Source organism: Bison bison, unplaced genomic scaffold (genome assembly GCF_000754665.1).
Source record: "Bison bison bison isolate TAMUID 2011002044 unplaced genomic scaffold, Bison_UMD1.0 scf7180017864482, whole genome shotgun sequence".
NCBI classification, from domain to species: domain Eukaryota; kingdom Metazoa; phylum Chordata; class Mammalia; order Artiodactyla; family Bovidae; genus Bison; species Bison bison.
Window position 1 is genome coordinate 2,256,662 of NW_011495042.1, and position 19,236 is coordinate 2,275,897.

At 46.5% G+C, this 19,236-nt stretch overlaps 1 protein-coding gene across 1 annotated transcript in view; it reads right to left on the reverse strand.

The window, feature by feature from the left end:
- The window catches only part of LARS2 (leucyl-tRNA synthetase 2, mitochondrial), a 148,020-nt gene that overhangs the window by 84,515 nt on the left and 44,269 nt on the right, over nt 1-19,236 (reverse strand). Inside the window, exon 6 of the mRNA XM_010862414.1 lies at nt 6,083-6,172. Within this exon, the coding sequence (XP_010860716.1) occupies nt 6,083-6,172 (90 nt within the window). The remainder of the gene's footprint in view (nt 1-6,082; nt 6,173-19,236) is intronic.

A 19,236-nucleotide genomic window follows, 5' to 3' on the forward strand; every position in this document is an offset into this window, starting at 1 on the left:
GGGGTGGAAAGTTCCCAAGGCCACCGCTTGCTGCTTGCACTACCTTCCAAAGACACCAGGGGGCAGACTGGGAGAGGCTGCCTGTTTGTGCCCCGCGTCTCTTTAAGTAGCTTAGGCTGGTGAATTAACACTAGCAGCAGCTGCCACTGAAATCAAGGGTCAAAGACAAATTCACAGATTAAGTGGCGCTCCACAGTTCCCTAGAACGTCCAAGTAGAACACGGCATCATTATTCTCTCTACTAGCTACATCCACGGAATTTCTTTTTTTTTAACCAGAGAGGTGATATTTAATGTTCTCCCAAGAAGAAGTCTCTATTCATATTTTTGGCTGAAAATATTTTTGGTCCGTGACAGCAAGAACAGATTCGCTTCTTCGATGGAAATAAACATTTTGATGGACAGTGCTTGTTAAGAACAAGAGTTAGACTCCAGCTCTGCTTTGTAATGCTCTGCTAAAATACTCTCCCTAAATGTCCATTTATACTTACAGCAGAACTGAATTTAAGGATTAAGGCTATCTTTATTTATTTATTATTTTTTTTAAAAGGCTATGACAATGCCATTAGAGGAAAAGTATTAATACGTGAATTATTTTTTTTGCCAAATATGCTTTACAAAGTATGCTATATGCAGTTTTTTTTAAATCAAATTAACTTTCTTATGCTAACTTCAAAGCTTATATTTTGAAATAAACCCCAGAAATAGAAAGGGTTATAAAAATAGATATATCAGTATGTTTTATGTTTTAAAGCCAATTTGAAGACGGCTATCCAATAAAAGGAAATCTACCTGGAAAAAAATACTTTGGATTAGAGACAACTCTGGTCCTCAAACAATGTACCCAGTGTGCATGTTACATTCTATTTATGATTTTTTTCCTTAGATCATGTCATTTAAGTGATTTAAAAGAACGCATCAAAAAAAATTTAAATCAATAACCAGCAGTAAAAACACTGTCTTTCTAAATGAATACCCATGAGACAATCTACACTGTTTTTCTGTAATACCTTTCCTTGTGCAGGCTGCCTCAGAATTAGCCAGGAAGCTTCAGGATTTTTTAACTTTTTGCTTTTCCAATTTAAATATAATAATGACCCTAGGTGACTACAGGCATGCACAGATGGGCACTTATTAAGGATGTACTCTGTGCCAGGCACCATACAGCCTCTCCACAAGCATTCACCAGTTTAATCCTCGTAACAACCCTCTGAAGCGGGGAGAAGAGGCTTGTGGTAGGCAGACAATCACACCCCAGAGATGTCCACGTCCTACGTCACTTGCAACCGGTGCCACCTACATGGCAAAAGGATCTTGGAAGACATCTGATTAATGAAGGATTTGGAGATGGGGAGATTAACCTGGATTAACCAGATGGGCCCAAAGTAATGAAAAAAAGCTCTTATAAGAGAAAGAGGAAGGCAGAAGAGTCAGAGTCTGAGTCTGAGGAGATATGACAATGGAAGCACAGTCAGAGAGATTTCAAGATGCTCTGGTTTTGAGGATGGAGAAGGGTCCAAAATCAAGGCTGGGAGTAGCCTCCAGAAGCTGGACAAGGCAAGGAAAGAGATTTTCCTCTCGTGCCTTCAGAAAGAAGGCAGCTCTGCCAACATCTTGATTTGTATCCCAGTGAGACCTATTTCATGGACTTCTGACCTCAGAAACTGTAAAACAATGAATCTGTGTTGTTCTAAGCAACCCAGTTTGTGGTAATTTGTTACAGCAGCAGCATCAGGAAAGGAATATAGGCTGTTTCCATGACAGAAGGAGTCAGAGGGAAGACTGGACCAAATTCCCAGGGGTATGGATATCAGAGAGGTGTGTGTGTGACACTGATCTGGAAATCACTGGGGAGAAGAGATATCTGGACCCGGGAGCACAGTTGTGCTCATGCAGTGGGGGACCCCCTGGAATCCCTTCCATGTTTAGAAAAGTTACTCAGCTCCTAAGACAGTGTTTATGACTGGCTTTGGCTCCAACCCAATATTGAAGAGGTTAAGCTTCCTACTTGGGTTTGATGTACTTAGAACTGAAGCAGCACTAATAAAGAGTGAAGCAAGTGTCCTATGAAGGAATATTACAGTAAATATTCAATATATTCAGAGTCAGCTTAACTATACAACACACAGATACAAAAAATCAAGTGTCTCATAAAGGGCTATCAACACAGCCAAGGGCTTCGTGCAAGAACTGTTTACACTGCTATATTAACGTGTTACCTCTTTCATATCGCATCCACAGAAAGAGTAACAAAGCAACTGAGGATAGTTAACACTGGCTAATCCAACTGATGCCGTGTACCACTGCTTACACTCTAAAGAACAGTTTTACCTGCAGGATGTCCTCTGCTTTGCTGTAGCTTTTTTGTGTTCTAGTAACTTTGATTTTTGTCTGTCCTTCCTGCTATTACTTGGGATACACAACGTGGCTTGTGATCTCTTAATCCCTCTGCTCGGACCCATGGGTGATTCCGGTGTGGAAACCTGACTGGCGTACAATTCTGATCCACCTGAGCAGGGAGGCTCTTCTGGGAAGGAGTCTGCCAGGCTGCTCGGTTAGCACAGAACCTGGTGATGAGAGTGGGAAGCTGATATTTTCCCACCAATTCCCTTCTGACCCTTTTGCTTCTGAATGTTGAATAATGCTGTTAAGAAAAATTATTCCAAACTTAGCAAAAGGGGTTGCTTCTTCAAGGCAAGCTGGAGTTGGCTAGCAGAGCCACAGCCCCCAGGGATTATCTGATTTTCTAGGGATGTTTACCTTTGTTTGACTCCCTCTTCATTATTAAGTTATTTTATTGGGTTGGCCAAAAAATTCACTTGGGTTTCTCCATAAGATGGTATGGAAAAACATGAATGAATGCTTTGGCCAACCCCATACAACTCCGCTAGGGTGCCAAAGAAGAGGTTAACCTACAGAAAACACAGAGCAACACCAAAGCTTTCTGTCTGAGAGTGACACAAATGGCTCTCAGGCAATGACAACGCAAATGATTTCTGATTCACGGAAAGACTGTCCCCAAAACTAGGTTTATGCCCGGGAGGACACTAAGCAGTTTTGATTCTATCAGCAAACACATTTCACATGCCTTTGACTCTACAAATCGTCCTTCCTTGAAATATCATTTGAACCAGTCTTAACATACAGCTGGTTCTCTTGCTAATGAACGAGCTGAATACAATCTTTGACACATGTTCATTTTATATTTGTATGGGAGTCATGTTTCTAACTTTTGAAAATTATTCTGTAACAACACAACGATACGTCCTACACAACAAGGCCTGCTGCAGTCAGCACCCTGGACAGGCACTTTTGTCTCTCCCCCTCCTCACCTACCAGCTTCGTCAGCACCCTGGACAGGCACTTTTGTCTCTCCCCCTCCTCACCTACCAGCTTCGTCAGCACCCTGGACAGGCACTTTTGTCTCTCCCCCTCCTCACCTACCAGCTTCGTCAGCACCCTGGACAGGCACTTTTGTCTCTCCCCCTCCTCACCTACCAGCTTCGTCAGCACCCTGGACAGGCACTTTTGTCTCTCCCCCTCCTCACCTACCAGCTTCGTCAGCACCCTGGACAGGCACTTTTGTCTCTCCCCCTCCTCACCTACCAGCTTCGTCAGCACCCTGGACAGGCACTTTTGTCTCTCCCCCTCCTCACCTACCAGCTTCGTCAGCACCCTGGACAGGCACTTTTGTCTCTCCCCCTCCTCACCTACCAGCTTCGTCAGCACCCTGGACAGGCACTTTTGTCTCTCCCCCTCCTCACCTACCAGCTTCGTCAGCACCCTGGACAGGCACTTTTGTCTCTCCCCTCTCCTCACCTACCAGCTTCTGGGCACAGGAACAGCTATGCTGTTAATAAATTAAACTGACTCAAGAGCGTTTACAGTGGTTACAGATGAGTATGACTTGACTCCACAAAGTTCTCACTTTCAATGTATCCCAAATGTTAATGGGGACTGAATACTTAAAAAAAAAAATTAACAACATTGTATTTTAAACAACCAATATTTTAAAAATATCCTCAGTTTAAAGATGAGAGTGGGTTTGGGATTGTATACTTTGTACAGAGCTTCTCAGTGTGGTTCATAAACCTCTGGAGTCCTGGAGACCACTACAAGGGGTTGGCAGGTCAAAACTATATTCATAACAATAATAACACAAGGGTAAAACATTCATTCGAAGGGTAAAATAGACCAAAACATTTTAATGTAACGAGGGTGCAAAAAGTTCACTGATATTTAGATTCAACATTGCAACTGACCTTTAAGAAACCATCACTTGTTGAGTTTTGGTACAGTATTAAAGGAGGACATTCATAATTATCTGAAGTGATTATAAAAATACTCTTTTAGCAGGCTTTGTTTATTAGTTCTTCTGGTATTTACCATTATAACTTTATGTAATAAAACTGTACTACTTTAAGTTTGATTACTATCTTCAGACAATTCTGCTGACCCTCTGCCATGTTATATGAGATACTGAGCACGGGCATACAGCCTTCCTCACACAAGACTCCTCTTCTAGTTTCTGCTACCTTTATCTTTAGCTTTAATGGCTACATTTCAACTTAAAAAAAAAATAGACATAAATGTCTAATTCTCCTTCTATGGCTCCTTGTTATGAAATACATAGGGATCATCTCTCACTTGCTTCTACTTCTCTTTCCCCAATTCCACCTCCTGACTTTTGTTAGCTAGATTACTTTTTATGTTGTCAAGGTTTAAGAAAATTCATGTTATCCTGATATTCTAAACTAAGCCTTCTACACGAGTTGCTATACTGATTCTAAAATTTTTTAATTGAAAACATAATGAAATTGATACAGCCACTATGGAGAACAGTATGGAGATTCCTTAAAAAACTAGGAATAAAACCACCATATGACCCAGCAATCCCACTCCTAGGGACATAGCCTGAGGAAACCAAAACTGCAAAAGGCACATGTACCTCGATGTTCACTGCAGCTCTGTTTACAACAGACATGGACATGGAAGCAACTTAGATGTCCATTGACAGATGAATGGATAAAGCAGCTGTGCTACATGTATACAATGGAATATTTTCAGCCATAAAAAGGAACACATCAGAGTCAGTCCCAATGAGGTGGATGAAGCTAGAATCTGTACAGAGTGAAGTAAGTCAGAAAGAGAAAAACAAATATCGTATACCAATGCATTATATATGGACTCTAGAAAGATGGTACTTTTGGGCCTATTTGCAGAGCAGCAACGGAGACAGACATAGAGAACAGACTTACGAACAAGGCTGAGCGGGGAGGAAGGAGGGGGTAGGCTGTATGAAGACAGTGACGTGGAAACATGCGCTACCATATGTAAGACAGATAGCCAGCGGGAATGTGCTGTATGACTCAGGGAACTCAAACCGGGGCTCCGTAACAATCTAGAGCAGTGGGATGGGGAGGGAGGTGGGAGGGATGTTCAAGTGGGAGGGGCAAACCCATGGCTGATTCATGTTGATGGTTGATAGAAACCAACATAATACTGTAAAGCAATTATCCATCGATTAAAAATTAAATACTTTTTTAAAAAAGAAAAGGAGAGAAGACTGAACAAAAAAACCCCATAAAAACCATAATGATTAAAAGCGTATTCTGTTATGATGGGAATGTTTTCTATCTAGACTGTCCAGCACTAGCTACCAGCATCTGAATGTGACTTGTACGACTGAGGACCTGAATTTTTAATACTGTTTTAATCTTAATTACTTTAAATTTCAGCAACCACATGCAGCTAACAGCCATCGTCATATTGGACACTGCAGCTCTAGGCCACGCGAGGATACTATTTCACTCATTTCCCACCATCTAAGGCTGATCTTACCATGGGGTTTCCAGGCGACTCGTCGTAAAGAATCCACCTGCCAATGCAGGAGATGGAGGAGACGCGGGTTCAAACCCTGGGTGGGGAAGATGCCCTGGAGGAGGAAATGGCAACTCACTCCAGTATTCTTGCCTGGGAAATCCCATGGACAGAGGGGCCTGGTGGGCTACAGTCCACGGGGTCACAAATGGATTGGACACAACTTAGTAACTAAATAATAACAACAACAAACTTTAACTCACCTCCTTTTGATAGGCCAGCCCAGCTTCGTAGAGTTTAATAAAGAGATACTGAGTCCATTTGTAGTAATCCGGTAAACACGTCGTTATTTCCTGCCAAAGAGGGGTAAAATTATGTATGGGCCACTGTAAACATTCCCTCTCCCAACATATGGATCTGCTTTGAGATTCAATTTTGAAAAGCAATCACTCTGCAAAAATATCTATCAATCTATAATATTTTTATCAATTTGTGAAATAAGGGAAGAAGCAATTTATTCTGGGAAGAGAGATGTTATTGAAATGCCGACCTCCTGGGCAACCTTTCCCAGGGCCTGTTTAATGATGAGAAACTCGATGTAAGTCTTCTGCACAGCCCCATGCTTGCAAGTAACAGCTGAATTACACTGTACAGACTTGAGTACTCCCTTTTTTGTCAGCATAAACATATTTGGGGGCCATAGAGCTAATTCATAAATGTAGTTCATTTTGGAAGCAATCACAAAATTCAAGAGTAATATTTGCTAGCTTCGGTACGATCCTCACTGGAAAACAAACCTGTGTTTCTAGATACAACTGGGGCTGGATAGCTCTTTTAGACTCATTATATTCCATTTATCCCATTATGTGAATCACGCTGGAGTCTACTTAGGAAGGCCCATTAGAAACGTTATCAAATAGTGTTCATAAACTTAGTGAAAAACCACCTGGCTTGTATTTCCAAGCTTAAGTTGAACGTTCCCAAAATGTATTTTCTGTCCTGAGAACACATGTGCTATAGAATCTGTAAAATCAGGTTGTTAATTAACCAGCTGATAAGGTTTAATTAATTAATTAACCAATAAGGTTTGCAGTTGAGGAAATCAACCAAGCATAAAAACCTCTGCGTCGTCACTGTTTCCTTTCTAGGGCTCTTCTTTCACTGCCAAGGAGAGCTAACAGAGCAATGGATGTAGGGCAGGGGACATTCCAGATGGTTCATCTGTCACGGACGACGGACAGAAGGCATACTTCTATCAGAAGAGCAATCGATCCAGTCTTTCTCCAGATGAGTGAATAAGGAGAGATTCTAAAGCCCAGGAAAGGAGGGTAAGGGCGGCAGCAGCTGAGCAGGGTGGCAGGTGAACTCCTCCTGTCCCCCATGGGTGATGTTTCCCATGGAAGAGTCCTGGGTCCTTTTTTTGTTGTTTTGTAACAATAGCAGAGGAATAACTATCAGAAAACAAATAACTCTGATCACAGGTTCCACTCGCCCCTGCAAGGCAGGGAGTGAATAACCAGCCAGTCTAACAACTCTGCCCACACTGTAGCTCGCCCCTGCCAACGCCGGAGCCACACGCACACACAGGCCACACCAGCTCCTGGGGCGCATGGGCATCGAGTCTGAAGAGCATGGGACACAAAGCACTTCACTGACACAAGAATCAGACCAGCACACTGTGGGTCTGTTCGCGCCCCCAAACCTCCAGATTCATCCTCATCCCATCATATTTTCCTCACCAGCCAGCCGCCCCCCCGCCCCGCCCCCCGGCCCTGCAAGCTTAGGGCAGAACTCACTTTCCTGATAAGCAACTTAAGAACTTCCATTTCTAACAAAACCTGGGGCAGGGGCTATGTTTGGTCCGTTTCATTTTGCTCATCATGTATGCTCAGGTCTCGAAACAGCAAGGCACCCCCAAATTGATGTTGAACAAAACTAAATAGATATAGGAATGTCAAATCAAATTTGTATCCCTTATGGGAGTTTCATAAACTGAACTCAAGTTACACAGGTCCACAAGATGAACTGGAATAGCAAACAGGATCGGGGGAAGGGGAAGGCGGTGGAAATATTCCCAGACCTTGTTAGGGTGGATATGCTTTTTAAAACTGTTATCCATTAGAGGTCTAAAGAAACAGGGGAAGCAAGTATGACAAAATAATGACAACTGTTGCATCTAGTGACTGAGCTCTTTTCTCTGTTTTTCTGTATATTTAAATTTTTCAAAACAAAATATCAAAATACTCCTAATGAATATGTATGTAGGCACGTATGTACATATATATTTCCTCAGCCCCTGGATCTGCTTTCATAGACAGAGAGTAAAAATTACATCGCCATGGAACAGCATGATAATCTTCCCTTAGGTATGTGGTTTGGAAAACTGCTTTTATCTAAAATAGAAAAAAAAGATGATAGATCCAGTCGGAGCCGAGGGGGGGCGGGGGGAAGATCATTATCCAACCAAATATTAGGCTACTTTCAGTTAGATGGGTGACACAGACTGCGGTGTCTTGGGAAGTGTCAGCTCCAAGGTGAGACGGTGGGTAGGAGGTACGGACCCCTCCTTCCACTCTGCCTTCAAGGTTCCATTCCTCCTTCAGCCTGTTTCATATATATTGCATTTCTACATATGTCATTTGAAGAAAAAAAAAAAAAAACCACACCCGCTGCTAATAGTACAGCCTGAAAACCACGGCTCCGGGACGGCCATTCTAATCCCAGCAGAACTGCTGCAACACGCAGCTGCCTCACTGGCGCTGTCTCCCCTCCTGAGATGCTGGCGCTTCCTGCCTAGAGGAGGCTGGGGACGTCCTGGGGACAGGAGCGTCGCTCCCGCCCATTTGTTCCCACCTGCTGCACACAGGGCCCAGCATGACCCTCAGCACCGCCATTCCACGAAGAACTGCCCGGGCAGACGTCCAGTCTCACAGGAACCATACTAAGTGTGCTGGCTGGGAGCACCCTGCTTGGAAAGGCATTTCCTGAAACACCCACAGAACCTTTCTGGAACCTCCCTCCCTCTGCTTTGTTGACTTGAAGGGAACAAAAAGCCAAAAAAATCCAAACAGCTACTTCTAGTCTTCTAATGCCTCATCTCAGTAAAAATCATCAAAGGTATCTTTCTGAAATTAAACTGCTTAAAAGCTTTACCTGTAGTCAACTGGCTAGAAAATGAGACTCTTTTCCCATGTTTTGGGAACTACTCATTTAAAACCCAGCCCTGCAGACGAAGGTCTTCTGGGGGGTCCGCATCCACTGAGATGTGAAAGGGCGCCCTGCCTCTTCCTGGAGCAGCGGGTCTCGATGGGGACACTTGCTCCCCAGATAACGACTGGAGACAGGCAGCATGTGGCAACTGGCAGGGCTGCGGCTGGGGGCGCGTTAACGGCATCTGCTGGGCGGAGGCCAGGGATGCTGCCGAAACCCTACAAAGCACAAGACAGCCCCTTGAACAGAAAGTTATCCGGCCCCAAACGTCAATAACGCCAAGGTGAGAAACCCTGCTCGAAGGGTTTCGATCTTCTTAGCTGGAGTCTGTAACCACAGATGGATTAAGAGGAACGAGCAAGCAGTTCTCTGGAGGGTGGTCCATAAAAGCAATCAGATGTCCCTGGCAAAAGTAGAAACGGGCCTAAGCTAGCTTAGGTTTCCCTCTCCCGCTGGGGTGGCCCCATCTCCGCTGAGCACGCAGTGCAGTGCAGGTGGGGCTGCTGCTCGCTGTGGCCACCAGCCCGTCTGCCAAGGCTGAGACCGGGCAGAGGGGAGGCCTGGCAAGCGTGGGGAGCCGGCGGACACGGGTTTGAAACTGTTAGGTGTGTGTGATGCTACTCACGGGGAAGGAGTGACTGACTTTACCATCTAAAATTTAAATCACTCAATATGCCTCCGAGTAGCTGTCTGACTTGGGAAAATGGATAAAAAATTCATGTAATACATTTCCCGTTTAGAGAGGCTCCCGGTTGTTCCTGATGCAACACCAGTTTATCCCCACCTGTGAAACAGATGTTGAGCGGACAGGTTTAAAGGTCACCCGCTGGAACCCAGCCGACAGCACCCAGATGCCCGGGCCCAGCCCTGCCTGTCCTCTGGAGGGGAGCCTCTGTCTGGGGGCGGGGGTTCCCAAGCTGTGGATGGCGCCAGCTCGGCTCTCCGCGAGACCACCGGGCCCTCACACGAGGGCTGTTCCCTGTGTCCCAAGGCCCTTTTCTCTCCCGTGCCTTTCTTGCTCTGCTTTCCAAATAAGCCCACCCCCATGCAAAACCATCCTTGTTTTTAAAACAAAAATTCAGGCAATTCAAAGTTATAGCTCTAAAAGCAACTGCAATTCAGCCACACTCCACATATATCTATATAAAGATGTCAACTTTTATAACCCCCTGGGCTCTGCAAAGTGCAATCCAGCTGCCAAGAGACCCAATTTATGCATCTAGAATCTCAACAAGTCTCATTCCGCCACACTGCAGTTTTTACATTCAGTGATACCTGGCTTTTAGCATTAGAAATATTTTGCACATTCACAGCCAAATCCGAGGCCCAGCGGAGAAGGTGACACTCACTCAACATGAACGAGGATCAAAATGTCCTCCCTTGAGGCCGGCCCCCCACACCTCAGTGACTGCACAGATCAATAACCCAGCCGGCCTTGCCGGGACCGCCCTGCACAGTGATTCGACAACGGCCGGAGAAGCCCGAGTCCCAGAGGCCCACCCGACTGTTTCGGAGAGGAAAACAGTGCTTGGTCTGTGAGGGTGACCGGCTCCTGTGGACCTCAGGCTGACCTTCCTTGCTCCAGGAAAAAGAGGGAGAGAGAGGGTGAGCCAAGGGAAAGACAATCCACTCGGCAGCCATGTGACTGGGTTCCAGTCCTTGCACCGTCATCCGCATGTGGCCACAGTCAAGTGTCCGTGTCTAGGGGAGAGGGGCGACGAGGCCCGTCGGAGGGGCCTCAGGACAAATGTGATGATATGTGTGAAGCACACGCCGGGCACAAGTGAGGGATCAATGGTGCTGCTCCCCTTGCTTGACCCAGAGTGTGTCGTGAAGGAGTGAGGCCGGCTCGGTCACCACATCCCTCTCAGAGGCGGCTGATGCCCTCGTGGGGCTGCTGGACGGGGCGGGAGGGAGAGCAGTGGGCTTGGGTCAGAAGAATCTGCACTCACCATCCCTTACCAAACACTGGCTTTCGGACTGAAAAGAGATTGTGTTCGTGAGGGAGAGACCGAACCACGGGACCCAGACAGGGAAATCCACACAAGATTGCTCCCAGCCGCCTCCGGCGGCAACGCCCACCTCAGAGGGAGGCAGAGAGGTTGCCGCCGACCCCCCTGCAGCTCAGGCAGGACTCAGTTGGGTCTGTGCCTCTTGATCCCACTGCACTTTTGACAGTGACAGGTCCCAGATCACAGAACTACTAACGTCACTCGAGGCCACCGTGCATGTAATTTGCATTGCAAACCTCGGAGTGTTTAGGTCAGCTCTCAGGATTTAAGAAAATGAAACAGACCGAACCAGAGGCAGCATGTTCATCAAGTTGGTCACTGGTCCCGAACACGGGAAAATAAACACGGCAAGAAGGGTGAGCAGCCGCCAGGCATCACCTCCCCGCTCCTCACTCTCACCAGAGCCTTCTGCCTCCGAAACAACCAATCTTGTAAACAGAGGGGATGTGGGTACTCACATTCCTCTTCTGTGCATTTTTGTCACTTGCTCTTTACTGCAACGGATCAAAAGGAAATGGGTGGTAATGGCCTTGCCTTTTATTCCTTCCCACGTTTTTTGAGTTCTGAAGGGGAGGGGCTGTGAAAGCCGAGCACAGCTTAAAGGCTACAGAAACCAGTCTCAGGATTCATACTGTGCCGCTTGGGAGGAAATATACATCCTGCATCAGATGCTCCTCGCTGGTGGCGGTTCAAGGTTCCCGTCCACAGCTCAGTGCACCTGCTGAGTTGGAAGAAGGGGAGCGGGGGAGCGGTGCTCACCAGCAAAATCTGCCGGAAGAGGACGTGTATGACCACCCCCACGCGGAGCCCTCTAATCTTAGAGCTGGCTCTCAAACTTGGTTGCACCTTGAAGAGGACCTTTGAAGGTTGCTGGTGCCTGGGTCTCACCGCACCCACAGAAACTTCATGTGCTGCCAGGGCTGAGAACTATTGCAAAGAGGTTCTTCCCAAATACATCCCCCTGCCAACACTGCCTAAGTGTTTGGGCCTGTCCTGCCCTTGTGTCTTCATGAACTGAATTTAACGAACCAGTCTTCGACAGAAGCTAAGGGCACAATTTAGTCCATACGAGATTTCTAACGAGCCCCTCCCCAGCTGCAGTGTCCTGTGTTAAAAGGGTCTCCCCAGGGTACTGCCTGGATTCAAATCTGCCCTGTGTTCTGCAGCCCTGCCCCAACACAGATCCTCTTCATTCTTTCGGTCAATGTCCCCTCTGCCTTCACAAAACAAACAGAAGAAACACCAAGAAATAATCACGTGAAGCCCACCTCCATCCAACAGACAAAGAAACCTGGGTATGTAACTACCTGTGCTCTGCGATCAGCTGTTCAAAAACACCTGACTGTCTGACAGCTCAGCCGTCCTCCCAGAGGCACGGCTCTGGAAGGGGAGCTGCAGAAAGCCCAGAGTGGGCTGGCCCTCCCCTGCGGCTTCAGGGAAAAGGAGGGAGGAGGATGGCTAACTTCTCACTTAGAGGCTCCTGAAGGGGCTTCAGGCCAGACAGGGACAGACAGCATGGAGATGGAGCGCTCACTCAGCTCTGCCTCGGAGTCTTAATTAGCAAGTAACAGGACACATTAATACAGGACTCTGTGCTCCCAAACTGCTCCTCCTGCCCTCTGCTCCCTTCCTCTCCCCTCCCACGTCTCTCAGTGGCTGGAGCTGCGAAGCAGGGGCCGTGAGAACTGCTTTACAGGAGGAAACACCACCTTGAGGGGAGGGAGTGGCCTGCCCGCAGCAGCCCAGCACTGGGTGGCGGAAACAACTGGAACCCAGGACCCTGGGCTCAAAGGGGACCAGGCAGCAAGACAGCACCTTGGTAAGTACATCCGGGCTGTGCCCGGACTGACTCAAATGTGTGCTCCAAGGAGGTCTGGGTAAATCAGGCAGAAGCAACAGGCCAGAGCACTCCTAGATAAAGGAATACCGTGGAGAGTATTCTGTTAGGAATAACAATGCTCAGTTCCCAGGAGGCTCAGTGGTAAAGAATCTTCCTGCAGTGCAGGAAATGCAGGTTTGATCCTGGGTCAGGAAGATCCCTTGGAGAAGGAAATGGCAACTTGCTCCAGTATCCTTGCCTGGAAAATCCCATGGACACAGAAGCCTGGTGAGCCACAGTCCATGAGGTCACAAGTCAGACACAGCCGAGCATGCAGGCACACAAATATCCTGGGGTCACAAAGGGGCATCCACACGGCCACCCGCAAAGCCCCCGGACAACGCAGTCTGTATCCATATGACCAATTCCGACAACCCCGGCTCCAAAGGCAAGGATGTGGCCTAAACGCAGAACCACCGGGGAGTATAACGGGGGAGGCCGGCTCACTGTCCACAATCCCTGGGGAAGAGGCCCAAGCAGGCCTACTCACTTTCTGAGATGCTGTTACAAGACGGTAAAGGGCCAGGTAGACACCTCTGCCTGTGAGTAAACGAGCAAGAGCGGTGCTGGACTTGGCAAACGCTCAGCACACCGACGAGAGGACAGAGGTGACGCCAGGCCCACGGGTGTGCCAGAATCACCCGGCTCCCCTCCCCGCAGGGTGCGGGCGGGTCCGTCTGCTGCCCAGGCCACAAGGGCATGAGAGAGCCCGCGTGCTCATGCCAAGCATATCCCCATCTTTTAGGACCCAACAGACTTCTTGGCTCTATTATTTAGGTCCCCAGGTTCTATCCACCTTCCTAAACAGGCGGTTGGCAGGGGAAGGGCAGAGGACAGAAGGAGTGAAGGACAGGCAGTCTGAAGCCTGGGCTCGGAGCACTGGATTCAGTCCGTGGGTCTGCTGCGGACTCACTGTGACCCTGGACCACGACTCATCTCTCTGGGCCTCGAGGACCCAGGAATCTGGAGAGGGTCAGCCTGCCTTTCCAACACTGGCCCAGTAGGTATACATGGCAGATGCTCAATAAATCTTCGTTAAAGCAACAAATACCTCAAAATTCAGGACATCAAGTGTCACCAGCGTAAAAAAGAAGAGAAAAAATTAAAGCTTTGAGACAGAGCCCTTGCAAGTGTTCTTAAATGTAACAGGTTTTTAAAAGAGTAGAATGTCTTTTTCTCTTCGAACCAGTCTGGCTTATTCATATTAAATGTTGTCAAGTATGGGTTCACATGAGAAATGTCATTCCAATTCATACTGAACAGAGTGTTCTAAGAAACCTGTGTGCAGAAACCTCAAACCTCTAAAGGCAAATGAAGAACCACATATATCTCCATTAGCGACTTCTACAAAATCAAAAACAAATGATGGCTTTTCAAAAGGAGACACGCTTGAGATTAGTGTCTCAGCTCCGTGGTATAACACCGGTTCAGAATTCTGTGTTTCTCCCCATTTAATCCAATCACGGAGAAAACATTCATGAAGGGTCTACAATTACCCTGTCCTTATCCTGAGAGACTTAACAACAACCAGCTGTAGTGATAGAAGACGGAGGTTTAGAGGACAAAATTTCCTCCATCCAACTCAGGGCTCTCTTTGCTCACTCACTCATTGAATTATGCCACAGACATTTATTGAGTCCTGACTGCAGATGGGCCCTGGGTCAGAGAATATGAAGACTCGAGCCACCTACATTAAACCTTTTCAGTCTCTCTTTCCTTAAGCAGTTTCTCTGAACTGTCATTCCCATTCCTATCTCATTCATTCCCATTTGTCTCTGAGAGAAAAGAGGCAATCCATCACTGCCTCACCTCCCACAGGCATTCCAGAGCACAGCCCTCTCCCCCACCTCTCCTGGTTCTCCTTTATTCCATTCCATTTGCATCTCTCCCAACAACTCTTTGCCACCCACAGACCCAGCCAGGGGTCCCTGTCCTAGGCCACATGGCCACTGCTTCCTCCCTCCTAAACTATTTGCTACTCCCTACCCACTGGCAAAGACCCTGATGCTGGGAAAGAAAAGGTAAAAGGAGAAGAGGATGGCAGAGGACGAGATGGCTGGATGGCATCACCGACTCAGTGGACATGAGTTTGAGCAAACTCTGGGAGATGGTGAAGGATGGGGAAGCCTGGTGTGCTGCAGTCCATGGGGTTGCAAAGAGTCGGACACGACTCAGTGATTGAACAGCAACGACTGCCACTGCCCAGGCTTCTTCAGCCTCACTGACCCCTCCTCTCGGCCCCATCCTTCCATGCCTCTTCTTTCAACCATCTGTTCAATTCCATCCTGGCTGAGTTTCTGCCTGTGGCCTCCTTTACCTTCCCGGTTCTCCTCCTTTTTTGCAGAGCTGAGGGAACAGGTGTTAATATTAGAGTAATTAATTAATCATGAACCTAACATTTGTCTAAGAACTCATTTGTATGTAATTATGTTTCTTCATCTCAGGACTAACTTTAGCCTGAAAATGAGCATTTAATGAAAACCGAAAATGACAAATGCTAGACACTCCGCTTTTACAGAGCATGCATTTTATTCTCAAAGGTCTTGTTTTTCAAATCTAGGGCTACAGCTGAATTTTCGTCATTTGAAAGGTTCATGTTCTACGTGCTCTCGAAGCCAATTTAGAGAAGGAGCGTTAAGGAAAAGGAAATCATGGTCTTTGCAGTTTTGAAGACAGCTCACACTGTCTTTCTGAACTGAAATCAGGCTGACCAGTAGGCTCCTCTTTTGCTATTCTCCTGGCCATTATTTTTTGAGCACTGTCAATTTTATGGTAACCTGAAAGCTGTCTCCTGCTACAAACGGCACAAGTTTCTGTAAACTATCCATAATGGGACAAGAAGCAACAATTTGCCTAATTGCTTGGTAACTGTTCTTTGCCAGCTGACAAGAATTTCATCAAGGCAGTCAGACAATAGGGACAGCTTTTCTATCTAGACAGCTGGGAATGGAAAACCCTCCATTCAACTACAGATGAGATGAATGGGTGTGAGTTGTAATTTGTTATCAGTCTACTTGGGCAGAAGCCAGTATTTCAACTATTCATACTAAACCAGCTCTCCACCATTGTTTCATTTTTCCTGGGAGGAAAAGAACATTCATTTTATCTGCAATACACTTGAAAATTTCAGGATCAACAGGGCAGTGTCCTCTGAAAGATATTTTTTGAGAAGTGAGTTCTCTAGGTTTCCTGAATAATGAGAAGGCTATTTGTTAGAGACGGGCATGGGTCCAGATGAAATATCAATTCATCAATTCCTTGGATGCACAGTGACAGTGGTGTCCAAGATGAGCTGTTCTGCTGCTTGCGAGCTCTATAAGCAACGAGTAGTAGAAACCCATCACAGCCTAAAAGATGTCATAAGTGACACAGTGTAGCCCAGTGATGTTTAAGGGAAGGACTAGGGGCAGGGAAGTGCAGACCAGAATCTCACAGGAAGAAGGGTGGATTTAAACCTATATATGCCACCTTCTTCTGGGGAGATGGAACGGATGCACTTTTCCCTGTTCCTTCCACTAAGTACAGCTAAAAATCTTAGGGAACGTTTTATATATATATATATGTGTGTGTGTGTGTGTATGTATGTATAAAGCAAGCACAGACTTGGATAAATTGAGAAGAGAAGGCAGGCTAATTAGAGACCTCAGCACCTGAGGAATGACACACTGGTGAGTTTCATAGATTTTCTTTATGCCTCCTAAGTCCCAGAATTGGAGCTAACAAAGCCAGTAAACCAGAAATGCCAAGGAGTACAGACAAAAAAAAATAAAAAAGAAGAAAGAAAAGCCCGTTTCCTTTAGCCAAAGTACCATGAAAGGGACAGCCTAACGAGAGAAAATTTAGACAATTACTGCTCCATCCTACTCAACACCACAGGAAAAAATGACAGCCCTATGCCCACCAGGAAGTGGTTAGTAGAGGGTCTAGACTTACAAGCCTGGGGGGCCAAAAACAAGGGAGCCCAGTCTCTCTGCATCAGGGCGGTGTCCGAGGAGGTGGAGTGGAAAACTGGGCTCTCCTACTCCTGCTGGACACCAAGCTTTTATATACAGGACAGATAAATAACAAGGTCCTACTGCATAGCACAAAGAAACTACGTTCAATATCCTATGATATATATAAAAAGAGAAGGCATATATATATATATATAATTGAATCACTTCTCTGTCAACAGAAACTAACACAACATTGGAAATCAACTTAAATAAAAATAAAATCCAAGTTAATATGGGGCGGGGGGGGAGCCTTGGCAGTGTCAGTGGAGACCACAGCGGTGGGGAAAGGGGGTCTGGACTTCGACCCCAACCAGCAGTAATGAGGTGCCCCTCTGTCTCTCTGATGGGCCAGTGTCAGAGAGTTCAAACAGAGAGTCAGGGAGTTCATTCTTGCTCCATAAACACTGTCTGATGAGCCTCCGGGATGGTGACATGCAGGAAGGTGGCCTGCATGGTCACAGGGACATGCAGTGGGCATCCCAGTTGGCACTCACCCAAGGTCCACCTTGGCAAGGCCCAGCACCAACATGCACTGGGACAGAAGATTCTGCACTTGAGACCCTCCTGGGCCCCATCCTCTGTACTTCTTCCAATGGCTGTTCATCTTGATGTCCTTGGTAATAAATTGGTACTCTAATAAGTAGCAGACGGGTTTCCTGAATTCTGTGAAATTTGTGAACTCTTGCTAGCGAATTAATCAAGGAGGGGTTGTGGAAACCTCTGACTTAGAGTCAGCTGGTCAGAAGCCGAGGTAACAACCTGGACTTGTGAGTGGAATCAGAAGTGGGGGCAGGGGGACTGTCTCGTAGGGCTAAGCGTGTAACCTGTGGGGTCGGACACCATCTTCACGCACATCTGGAGTCAGACGTGAGGCTGGTGTTGTAGAGTACTGAGAGTGTGGGGGACACACAGGAGTGTGGTTTTCCTCTAGAAAAATCATACAGAGAACATTCTCTGATCATAATGCTGAGTTTAAAAACGTTGAGTAGTGAGTCCATTTATGTAACTATGAGAAACTCTGGTAGGTGGTGAAGCTGGCAACAAGGCAGGGATGACCGTGAATGTTAGAGCAGTAGCTCCACATGCTGCTGGCAGTGGGGAGAGACGGAGCACCGACTGGGAAAGGGCCCCCAAAGAGCTTCTGGGTGCTGCCAAGTTTTATTTCTTAACCTAGGTGGTGGTTGGTTGCACTTCCGATAAAGCGTTAAGTTTTATGTACATGCTTTATGCTCTAGTCTATCCACGTCTAACATTTCACAAAGAAATAAGTTATAAAAATAATGCTGTATTTGCAAAAACATTGCCTATTTTTTTTTTAAATTGTGTTTTTATTATTCATTTATGCTCTGCCACATGTCAGAAAAAACTAATGGTAGGTCTTATTGTGATTCCTACCTAATAAGGTTTGGGAGTACGATCATTCCTAAGGTCCTTTTTTTTCTGAAGAGAAAAACAAAACCACAGACATACTGCATCAGGGTGGGACCCAGAAATCTGTGCTTTAACAAGCCCTCTTGGTGATTCTGAAGCTTGCCAATGTTTGAGAACCACTGGTCAAAGTACACACATAAATTAACCTCGTTATTTTCATGGAGTAACAACTTTATCTTCAAGGCCTTGTGGATACTGCCTCCCAGTGCGCACAGAGCACCTCGTGTTGTACACCTACAGGCACCCATCCGGTCAAAAGCTGTACTGGCTGTCATGCAGAACTGACCTGGATATCTGGTTCAGCCATGGCGAAGAGGTTTGCACTCTTATTTTCTAAAGTATTTGAGGAGTGAGCTAATCTCTTTAATAACAGTAAGAACCTGAGGCTCAGAGGGTAACAGATCACACCCATCCTGTGTGAACAGCAAGGCCCATCACCAAAGCCCAGGCCTCCGGGATGAGTGTCCAAGATCCCATCTCCTAGAAGCATTTAACGAGCATGCAATTGGGAAATTCTATTCCATGAGCCAAAGCATGCATCCTTCATAGGGCTCATGACCACAAATGGGCATGAGGATAAACAAAGTATTCCCTGCTGCCCCAGGACATCTCCTTCTTCAGTTAGGGCTGAGGAGTCCAAGAACGTTATCCTGGCTGAAGCAACCAAAAGCTTCCCCTACCATGTTTTAGGCTGGCAAGTACTGAGCTGGCACAGAAGTGCATGGGGTCGGCCGCATGTGTGCTAGGTATTGGTGAGACAAGGTGACAATTCTGAACACTAACCCTTACGCATCAGCACCGGGCTTCCCCGAAATGAAAGCACTCTAGACAAACTGCCAGTTCATCTCAGGTAAAACAAAGGTATTGCCTCTTCCCTCCCGGTCAACAGA